This window comes from Vigna angularis, chromosome 9, assembly GCF_016808095.1.
Source record: "Vigna angularis cultivar LongXiaoDou No.4 chromosome 9, ASM1680809v1, whole genome shotgun sequence".
Taxonomy (NCBI): Eukaryota; Viridiplantae; Streptophyta; class Magnoliopsida; order Fabales; family Fabaceae; genus Vigna; species Vigna angularis.
This window is the reverse complement of record NC_068978.1, coordinates 9,832,226-9,844,201: the sequence shown is the minus strand read 5'-3', so window position 1 is coordinate 9,844,201 and position 11,976 is coordinate 9,832,226. Positions and strand designations below refer to the sequence as shown.

The window sequence follows — 11,976 nt, the reverse complement described above, 5'->3', positions numbered from 1 at the left end:
CGGACGGTCAATCAAGATTTCAACCAACCTTAAACCCAACGTTCACTACGTGCACTAGGGCTTGGGGGGCTTGTGTACCATACGGACCGGGTGATCTGAGAGCAGCGCCGACATCAACCTAACTGTCGGCGTTTCTTCAATCCTTTTTACTCCCCTGATAGCATTGTCGGACATCTTGCATAAACACTCGCTACACGCTGTGCGACTCGACCATTCATCCTTCCACTCGGGTGAGTAATGACTGTGTACCGTAAGGACCGGACGGTTGCACAAGACCGGCCGATTGGTGAACTAGGTCACTAAGACTAGGATTAAGATAAATAGTAATTAGAGCTATTGGGCTAGAATTGGGCCGTGATTAACTTTTCACTAATCCCAAGCCCATGGCGAAAATTATAAATACAAGTCAGAGGTGAGTGGTAGATAGGTTGCATTTACTGCACATTCATTACTATTTCATTGAATCGCCAAACGGTTCCCGTACTGACTTTGGCATCGGAGGATCTTTGACAGGTTCCCTCCCGGATGGAAGAGTGGACAACAGAACTTGAAGGAGATCAGACGGCTAGAAGACAAATTGTGGAGGAGCTTGGTGACTAAGCTCCACTATCCGAAACAATCACTAAATATAATATTTAGCTTCCAATAACAACCATTTGTATTAACGACCGAAAACTTTTGGTTGCTAAATATAATTTTTAGCCAACGAATCGGCAAATACATTACATATTAAATTAGCCTTCGAAGATGCCTAATCACTAAATATAATGTTTTAACTCTCAAGTTAACTAGAGAAAAGATTTAATCACTAAATTCATAAAGATGATGTTTTTATAAACATGTATTTATCAGTATGACTGTTTTTTTTACAATTTTTTAAAACATATTTTAATTTTAATTAGGCATAATATCCTATTTTGTTCCCAATTTCGCTCGAAAATGTCAAATTAGTCCATCCTTTAAAAAATGTGTCAAATTACGTCCTCACTTAATAAAATTTGCATCAATGAAATCCCTTCCGTTAAATCCGTACAAACGGCGTTAATTATTTTGCATCAAGATAATTAACGCTGCTTGTACGGATTTAACGGAAGGGATTTAATTGATGCAAATTTTATTAAGTGAGGACGTAATTGACGCATTTTTTAAAGGATGGACTAATTTGACATTTTCGAGCGAAACTGGGGACAATATAGGGTATTAAGCCTTTTAATTATATTGCAAAAACAATATTTTAAGTCAATTATATTAATTACATAACAGATTAATGCTAATGTACAATTGAAATTATGATTTTTTTTTCTCTACGATTAATCTTAGATATAATAGACTAATCCAATAAAAATTGAAACATTATTTTTATCTTTATATAAATTGATTAATTTATTTATATAATTGATTAATATGAATAAATAGTTTTATTTTTTTTTCTTTAAAAAATTATATCGTTTCTCATTTTAAATATAAGTTATTTCCATATTACAATTATCTAGAAATTGTTTTGAATCAAATGTAGCTAATTATTTTATTTTATTTGATGATATTTGTTTTGTGGTAATTATGCATTTTCTTTGTGATAAGTAAAAGCTCTCACAATCAATGGTAGGTGTGTCGCTTAGACCTTATTTTTGTGAAGGTTGAATGCTTGAAAGACTGCATGCACTACAAATAAATGATTTTTATTTGTTATATTAAACAGTCGAAAAATGATAATTTTTGTGAATTTATTTTAAACGAAACAAACATTAACACATATTGTAACATTCTAAAAATATAATATAATGCTATATAAAAGAGTCATCACAATAATGATATATGATAAAATAGTTATTAACTATCATATAAAGTAAAGTCTTATAGTCATCCCAAAACAGACTAAAAAATTTAAACTTTATATACAAACATCCTATACAAAACTATGTACAAAATACAACTATGAAGATAACTACTCCGCAGTGTCACCTCCCTCAAGAGTTTGCTCTAGGGATACCTTATCTCCATCTGCTCACACCCATAGGATGATCATAGCAAAGAGAAAACCAAGCAAACATAGAACACAAACACAAATAGAAGGGTAAGCTAGAAGAAAAACAAGTAATGATATATGAATACAATTAAACGTTCAAATATGGTAAACACAAACATATCAAATTAAAATAACTTTGTATTTAACCAACCATTGACTTGACTATCCGGATTAGTATGAATATGTAGCTATGGTAGTTCATCCACTTGTTGTGGTCAAAACAGCTAGCCCACCCTAAGCTACAACACAAGGTTAGTCCGTTATCACTCACCTTAGGCCAAGGAAAAGCCACTAGGCTAGGACCTCCTGTTATTCTTACGACATGCCTCACCCCTCTCTACTTGAGAATGGGTGACCATTAGAATGTTAGGATGAACTCCAAGACTGAGTTTTCCATATTCATACTTACAAATTTGACAACCACCACTGAGAAATTTCTCCTTGGAATTCTCTTCAACATCACTTGAAACCATAAATCTTACCTTGATACTCATATATAGTCACACATAGTCATACATCATCAACAATTGAATCAATCACATAACTCAAACCAGTCAAAAACAATGAAGAAGAGAGTACATTACAATATGGACCAGTCGCTCAGCACACACACTCGCTGAGCGACTACATACTTGTCTCGCATAGCGAGCTAGGTCGCTATGCGAATTCACTGACAATGACTCCAGCATCCAAACCATTCGCTCAACTACCCAGCTCGTTGAGCGAATTTAAAATCATAGGGGTTCCAAACCCCAACCTCTCGCTTAGTGCCCCAACTCGCTATGTGAAAATCCAGACAGTGGTCCAGACCCCTCAAACACCCGCTGAGCGCACTCATTCGTTATCCGAATAAAATTGGTAGTGTTCCCAGGCCTCAACCACTCACTCAGCGTACCCTTTCGTTGTGCGAATCATCAGACACAGAGCCAACCTCTACGACCACTCGCTGAGCGACTCCATTCGCTCAACGAGTCTGCATAACTGCAGCACCAATTCTGCAGAATTTTCCCTTCCTACCTAGAATTTACCAATTCCAAGGATTTTTCCCAACTTCTAATCCTTCTAAATTGTGTTATATACTTAATTATACTTAACCAAGTGTTTCTAAACCTTACTACCATCATTCTAAAGTGTTTACTAATCAATTCCTACTTCAAAAGTAAACATTCATCAACTTATAGACCCAAATCACATTCTACTATTTTTAGCACAGTTTTGAACAACTTAGGGGCTCTATCAAGTCCCAAAAGACTTATCTAAACTAATACAACTGACCATTTACGTATCCAACCCCCAAATCAAAATTTCACTACTCCACTTCCTCAAAACTCACTCAAAATCAAATGTAGACAATGCATACTTAGCACTAAACCTTCTTATCACAGATTTTTAGCATACAATATATTCCATCACAGTTCGAACAACATTCAATTTCGTTCATAAGTACCATTCATTAAACCACACTCAAAGATAGTCAATTTAAACATGAAAAGTCTACTCAAAAACCTAAATGCCATTCAAATAACACAATACTCATAAATTCATCACACAAACAAACTTAATTACAAATTAAAGTAAATCTAGCTTCCCTTACCTTAATTCACCAGCTCAAGATTCTCTAAACGCTCAGCCGATTACTTGTGGTACAATGAATTTCTAGGAAACCTATAATTTAACCGATTGATGATATGAAACCAACCTTAGAATTACAAACTAACCAAGAATTAAGGAAAATGTGTTACCAATGAGGAGCATTGGTGTCTTGAAGATAATGATTTTGATGATGCTACAAAGTGAAGAATATGGAAGATCCTTGTTGTATTAAGTTTTAAAAGCATTTTTGTATGTTGGTCTACGAGGAAAATCAAATGGTGTATAGTAGTTAAAGACCGAACGATTACTAACAGTTGAAGAGCAAACAAAGTTGAACATAGGAAAATCATTGGCCAAATGCAGTTGAAGACCGAAGGGCGTTGGAACAAAGGTTGAACACAATTAAAGACTAAACGACGTTAAACACAAGTCGAACGATATTGTGTCCAACTAACGTTGTAGAAGAAAAATGTTAAGAGTTGGAAAGTATACAAGTATTGAGCCGAATGGTGGAAAGCCGTGAGATAGAAGAAGAAGGACCGAGCGGTGGAGGGCATGACCGAGACCATGTGAGGTATGAACGAGACCGAGAAGTTTGCACCGAACGATGGAAGACAGTACGGAATCAAGCCAAACGCTGGAAATCTGTAAGGAACCAAGCCCAACGACAAAAGGTGATAAGGACTCGAGCCGAACGATGAAAGGCAGTAAAGAAAAAACCTAACGGCAGAAGGCGATCAAGGCTCAAGCCGAACGGTAGAAGGAGTTGAAGAATTAAAGTCGACTAGTTTGAAGAGTCAATATTCAAACTTTTTCAAGTCTCGCAGATAATCGACTATCCCTTACAATAATCGATTATCACTGGCAGTTGTAATATGTCATTTCAGTTTCAGACCAGTAGGCTATATATACACTCTCTTTCAAATCCTTCAAAAGTAACTTTGCGAATTTGAGAATACAATGAAATCTGAGGAAGTTCTCATGTGTTAGTTCTTGCTCTTGCCAAGTCTTGTGAATATGAGAAGCTTGCGCTTTCTGTGTCAAAGGTTGGGGTTGTTCTCTTCAAGTTGGCTGAGTGTTCTTGCTTCCAGTTCGTTTGTCGAAGGAAGTTGCTTCCAGTTTGTTTGTCAAAGGAAGACTGTTTTGTTCGTTTGTCGAACGAAAGGTGTTCTTGTTTCTTAATCTACATTCACTATCTTGTAATCTGTGCAAACTGTGAAACCATTTTTAGTGAAAAAAGTTAATCACTATTCGTAGTGATTATTGACTGGACGTAGAATCTTTTGATTCGAATCAGGATAAAAATCATTTGTGTAATTTTTCTACTCCCTATACTCTTTACATTTTCTGCACATCAACTGTTTGATAAAACGTTTATAAGAAAATTAAAAGAACCATTTTTTAAATTGACTAAACATACTTTTCATTATTTTATTCTGTTGCGCGACTCGACGATATCGATTACTGGTACCAACAATTGGTATCAGAGCTTGCTTTGATATTCTTTCAAATTTTTGAAAATGACCAGTCATCAAAATCAAGTATATGCCGAGGGTGCTTCTATTAACAGACCACCTAAAGCATGTGACAAGTTTCTTTGATGTTTTAAAGGTTTTGTGAACATCATTTAAGCACCACATCAACTAGATTTTGTCAACATAGTTGTTATTAAATGAAAACTCTTTTCACTTCATAAAATCAATTCAATTCATCCCTGACTCAATTATGTATGAAACTGGACCCTATAACCTCTTCTAAAAGACTTAAGCCTTCCAAAACTGGTTCGAACTGTCATGTAAACATAGTGAAGGCAACACGTGACTGTAAACAAGATATAACAACAACCCAGCCTTTTAACATTTAAGTATAGGCAATTTCAATACACAAAATCATGATTAAGAAGGTAATATACCTAGTATTCTTAGACAAAGCAAATCTATAACGTCCAACTAATTTGTCACTCCTAACCTACTTCTATTTTCTTCACGAAGGTGTTCAATTTCTTTTTTCTTATTCACGCAATTTTTTGATAGATCAAGAATCTGCCTGTCAAGGTTTAATGTGGACAATCTAGATTCTTCTTCATCCATCTTTAGCTTGTCAATATATCTGCAAAACTCTTCAATTAATGTCTCTACAGCCCTCAACCTTTTTATCATTTCTAGAAGCTCTTTGCACCTTTTATCTGCTGCAGCTCTTTATCCATCCTCTCAATAGACTCATTCAAATAAATGACAATCTTTTTCTTGATGTTTTTGATGAATATTTTTAGGCTAAAGATAATACGACCACTCCTTTTGCTACAATACCAAATCTGGTTTGTAAGTACACAATTAAATAACTATTGTGATTGTGATTGTGTATATTATTGTGTATTAGACTGTTTGAACTAAGCTTACTTTAAAATGATGGGATGACTTATTTTTAGATGCTTTTTTTTATCTTGAAACTGAATAAGACATAGGTGGAGTCTTGTAGGCTAAGAATATGTAGTGTTGATGTCAAATCCTATGGTAGTACCTACAATTAATAATACTTAGCATGACCCTTGTTGCATGCTTATGACAATAGTCAATGTGTAAGTACTCTATAAAAGAGGACTTTAAAAGAAAAAAAACTGGCGTAAAATTTTGGATTTTGTTATTTTATAGTGGCTTTCCGTAAGGGGTGTTACATTCCCTTTAAGCTATCCTTCAACTGTATAGTCCCATACCTATACAGTCTCTAAATCCCTCTCATTCCGGTGTATGTTCGATTCATCCATGTGTCCCTTCCATTGGAAGTCTGCTAGGAGCCGCTCCTTGTTTGTGCCCCTTGCACTTCGTGGCTTTTTGCACCGGCGATCACTCTCCGCCCTCGTCAGTGCCCGGGTGTCACATGCCCACCAGCTTCCGCATGGTTCGTCCTCGAACCACACCATACTGGAAGAGGCTAGGCTCTGATACCACTTGTAACGCCCCGGCAACTTACAGGGAATATTGACTGTCCCCACACATCAACACGAGGCTTTCCAATGTGCTTTGTCCTCACTTGCACACTTTCTGGGAAAACTTCCCAGAAGGTCACCCATCCCTAAATTACTCCAGGCTAAACACGCTTAACCATGGAGTTCTTATGGGTTAGGCTACCAAAATGCATTTGCTTTTCTGTAGCCTAACCCATAAGAACTCCATGGTTAAGCATGCTTAGTCTGGAGTAATTTAGGGATGGGTGACCTTCTGGGAAGTTTTCCCAGAAAGTGTGCAAGTGAGGACAAAGCACATTGGAAAGCCTCGTGTTGATGTGTGGGGGCAGTCAATATTCCCTATAAGTTGCCGGGGCGTTACACTAAGCACCAATCCTTGGGAGTTCAAGCGCAACTACATATGTTTTTTTTAGTTGTTGGTGTGGGTTCCTAAGCTGTTTTCCTTACCTAAATGTAGGTAATAAGATGCCTTAAAGAAAATTGTGTTATTTTCTAACTTCTTATGACTTGTTTGGTTGATTTTGGTTCTTTGAATTATAATTAGTGATCTTATATGATGTTAGTAAATGTAAAATGAATGGATTTGTATATGATTTACATGTGAATAGAAATGATGCATATGAATATTATGAAGAAAAGTTTGTGAATGAAGTCAATGGTTGTTGGACGTAATTTCATGATTCGTGGAGAGGTTGCATGGTCATGCTTGTTGTTGTTATTGTATGTATGTATGGAGCTTTGGACTGATGGTCTATTCCGACACTCTAATAATCATTCATTCTTAAGTAGAGAGGGGTGAGTCATGTGGTGAGAGTAACGAGAGGTTCTTGTCTATAGGCTTTGATCATGGCCTTAGGCAATTGAAATGGACTAACCTTGTATGATAGCTTGGTTTCAGCCAGCTATATTACCATTATAAGTGCACAGACTACCAATAATTCGACATTTATACCTAATCCGAATGAGTCTTGTCTAGGTTATGACATGTATAGGATGAATGGATTGTTATGGTTTATTTTTTTTAACTAATGTTTGAAATTGTAATATAATATATATGAATTGTCTTGTTTATCTAACTTACTCTTCTTGTCTATCTTTGTGTATGTTTTCTCTTTTACGATGATCACCTAAATGGTGTGAGATTAGGGAGAACGTCTTTTCAATCGTTTTAACATAGGTTGAAAGTGAAAGAGTCGCATAGATGATGTTATTTCTGGTAAGTTATCATCTATGTAATGTTTTATTTTAATAGTTTTATTTTACTAAAATGAGATGTTACATTATTAATTATTAATTATTAATTATTGATTACTAATTATTAATTATTATAAAAATCATGTGAAGACTTTATTTATGAGCAATTGTTTACATGTTGCCATGATTCTATACTTACGTTATATATGGTAGAAAGGAAAGAGAGAATTACTTTCATTAGTCATTACATTGTGAGATAGAGATAAAACGGTTGAGTAGGAAATCATAAACATCATTTGAGATTGATGACTTTGTTGAATGTCCGCCGACTTAGAACATAAAAGTTCTCAAGATTTTATAATATATGAGATATTAAAACACATACAGTATTTGAATAATATAGCTTTGTTTAATATTATTAGTTTTTTTATACTTTAGGCTAGAGAAAATAAAAACCATATAGAATCAAACTTTGAAATATGAACAATTACATCATCACCCTTAGAGACATAATTAACATAATTGTATTTTTTAAAACAAGAAATGTTTAAAAGTTCTTTTAAGTACATAAGGAACTTCATGCCACGTGGCCGTATGATTTCATGTGAACATTACCTTCTTTTCCTCACTCTTCACTTTCTCTTACTCTCTCTCTCGTATCGCAATATTCCCAATCTTAGGCCTAGGGTTTCTATCGCAAACCCTCCGCCCTTCCGGCTAGGTACCATTCTTCCACCCAACATCAGATCTACTTCACTTCCTTCTTCCTCCACCTGCGATCCGTCCAATTCCAATTTTTTTCTTCGATTTCATCGGTTTTGATAAGCGATTATGACTTGTTTTTCCTTGCACTGTTGCAGGTCGCGTGCAAAGAGATTCCGAAGCTTTGACTTTGCTGAAGGGAAAAATGAGGCCTGTTTTCTGTGGGAACCTGGATTTCGACGCGCGTCAATCTGATGTGGAGAGGCTCTTCAGAAGATATGGGAAAGTCGATAGAGTCGACATGAAATCTGGTATATTATTCTTTGTTTTCGTTTCTTTAATTTAATTTTGTTTAGTTTATTAGTGCTCTTTCTCAGGATAAATTTTTTGTTGCATTGTGAATTTTGATTTCATATGTTCTGGATTGTGATTTTTTATAATAGGTTTGGTATATTGGGTGGCAAAGTTTAAATTTTGCTGTGATACTTTTAAACGTTTTGGTTGTTGTTGTGCTGAACTTGCCGCGTGGTAGTTGGATGGGTTCTATGAGCTGGAAGATTTGATGTTTCACAGATGAGTGTGTTCATTTGCAAGGAAGCTGGTCGGCTGGCGTTACACAGTGAATGGAGGTGTTTGAGGATGTGGAAGTTGAGATAAAATTGTCCACTTGGGTTGAGTCACATATGTTTGGGACAGGAAAATGTTATGTGCAACCATTGAAATGAATCATAGAACTCATTGACCCTTTTCTGATGTCGGTTTGGATACACCAGGAAACAAAAGGAAGAAAATTATTTATTGTTCTGAAACTGTTAAGCAAATTAAGTTGTCACTTATTTTCTTTGCACATTTGGCGGAGTATAAGTAGTAATTCCTCATGTTTGTGTTAACCAAAAATTTTTGTTCTAACGCACCGGATGAGTGTAACGGATGAGATGCATTTTTTTGTTAGTCTCTTAAAACTTTCTGTTTTTTTGTTTTTTTTTTGCTCTTGAACGAGAATTGGAGCATGCTTGAGAACCCGGAGTCCATTGATTCTTCCAAGGTTTACCATCCCAAAACTGTCAACCGTGACTTCTATCCTCAATTGATTCTTGAAAGGGTCAAGATGATGTTCTTTGACTAGTTTCTTTTGAATGGATGTACATTTTCTTTTCCTTTTTAAGAAAGAGAACTGTCATTAAGATATGAACCCCCATACTCAATCATTTCTTTGTGGCAGGATTACTTGGAAAGTTGGAATGTCCATGCTCTTCTTGGATGGATGTGCCTCTCTGCATTTCTTTTCTAGAATGTGCCCCAGCTTCTCCTTCTTGTATTTTTCCAGAAGAAATAATCTGATCCGTCCTTGCCCTGCCATTCTGCATATCCTCAGCATTCATTGCTTTTTCATTCTTCATGACTTTTGCTCAGTGTTCAATTTCCAACATGTTTCAACATAGAAACCATGATGATTTCGCAACTGTGGCAGGTGTTGTGGTACTTCTTGACAGTTTTTATTCACGATTTATGTTGAATTTTTATCTCATCAGCAAAGTTGATGCACACCATCATTCCTAAATTGTCTTCATGCCAGGAGTCTTCAAATGTTTAAATTAAGTATTTATGTGCTGTTTTGTGTTTAACATTCTTGTTTCTCAGGGTTTGCTTTCATTTACATGGAAGATGAACGAGATGCTGAGTATGCAATCAGAAGGCTTGATAGAACTGAATTTGGTAGAAAGGGACGTCGGATTCGTGTTGAGTGGACTAAGGTAGGTTGTGGTAGGTAGTAAATTGCACTGTGAGACCCAAAGTATAGTTATTATACTACCTTGTGTACATACTTTTTATCATACTACAAATCTATATTAACTGTGCCTAGTCTCGCTAGTTGACACATGCTTGTTTATTCAAAGGAACTTGTGCTTATATTTGCTGCTTATTTTGTAATTCTGGTTTATTGTTCAAAATTTAAGTTTTTAACGTTCACTGTATTTTTATTTTGATTTGTAGCAAGAACGTGACAGTAGAAGGTCAGGTGGTGATTCCAGAAAACCTTCATCTAATTCAAGGCCATCCAAAACATTGTTTGTTATTAATTTTGATCCAGTTCACGCTAGGACAAAGGATCTGGAGAGACATTTTGACCCTTATGGGAAAATTTTAAATATAAGGATCAGAAGGAATTTTGCTTTTATTCAGTATGAATCACAGGAGGATGCTACTAGAGCTTTGGAGGCGACCAACCTGAGGTTGTAATTGCCTTCTCAATTGTTAACTAGTTTTCGTGTTTCCTCATTCCCCGAACTTTTACCCCTTTGCAATACTCTGAATTCAGTAACATGAATAAAAGAAGGTATGGGGGAAGGGGATATATTTTTTAATTATTTGTTTAGACCTCTTTTTGATTGTTTATTGCTTGATTTGCAGCAAATTTATGGACCGTGTTATCACGGTGGAGTATGCCATAAGAGATGATGATGACAGAGATAGAAGGAACGGATACAGTCCTGAAAGAAGAGCTCATGACTCGCCTGATGGGAGATATGGTCGTGGTAGATCGCCCAGTCCATATCGTAGAGGTAGGGGTAGCCCAGATTATGGTCATGGATCAAATCCATCTTCCCGACCAGAAACAAAAGGAAGCCCCAAGTATGAACGAGCTGAAAGTCCGATAAATGGGAGATATGATAGGTTTGATCTAATTTACTTGTTTTGTTTTCTTAAAATAGTTTTTGGTGCTATTTCGTTATGTTCTGACTTTTTTACTGTTCATGCAGCCGGTCTCCACCACCCCGAGAAAGGTCACGTTCTTGAGGAAAAGCTGTAGACTGTGAAATTGTTGTTAGACCATTTTATTTTTATTTTAGTCCATAGTTTGGCAGCAAAAACTCAGACTTAGTTATGTATTTATTGTTATGTTTGGTTAGAACCTTAAATTGGTAAAGACATTCTAGATGTTATTAAATGTGTTGCATGTCAAATTATGGATTTTTCTTCTGCTGAAAAATGTTCTTTCGTTTGCCATATTTTAAACCGAAGGTAAGACTGCTCTTCATTCCTTAGTTTCATTATGTTGATGAATACATGATAGGTAAATATTGTGTTAAGAGTCTATATTTTATTATGTATCTTTTATTGTGATTGCTTTATATAACTCCAAAAATTGATTTATTTATTGGGTTGACATTTTAATAGTTTAAGAGTTATTGTAATTATTTATATTTAAATATCGTTGCTATTTTATAAATAATAAGAAATATTGCTGCTAACATTATTTAAAATTAAATTCATATTTTTATCCTTTTAGTTTATGTTGTGCATGTTTAATTTTAATTATTATAGCGTTTAATTAAGTACATGGTCATTTAAATATTTAGAATTAAACACTTTCAATCTATCTTTGATATATTATCAAGTTGCGAATATATTTTTCGAAAAATCATCAAATACAATATTTTTACTTCGGAAAAATATTTATGAAATTTATTTTATCTTTTTTATTTGTGCTTTA

General features: G+C 35.2%; 1 protein-coding gene across 1 annotated transcript; it reads left to right on the top strand.

The window, feature by feature from the left end:
* The first annotated feature begins 8,365 nt into the window (after positions 1–8,365).
* On the top strand, positions 8,366–11,472 carry LOC108347701 (serine/arginine-rich splicing factor RS41). The gene is made up of 6 exons (XM_017587106.2): positions 8,366–8,499; positions 8,639–8,791; positions 10,122–10,234; positions 10,476–10,714; positions 10,893–11,156; positions 11,243–11,472. Exons 1-6 carry the CDS (start codon positions 8,373–8,375, stop codon positions 11,277–11,279), a joined length of 933 nt encoding a protein of 310 aa, XP_017442595.2. The 5' UTR covers positions 8,366–8,372; the 3' UTR covers positions 11,280–11,472.
* Positions 11,473–11,976: the final 504 nt, after the last annotated feature.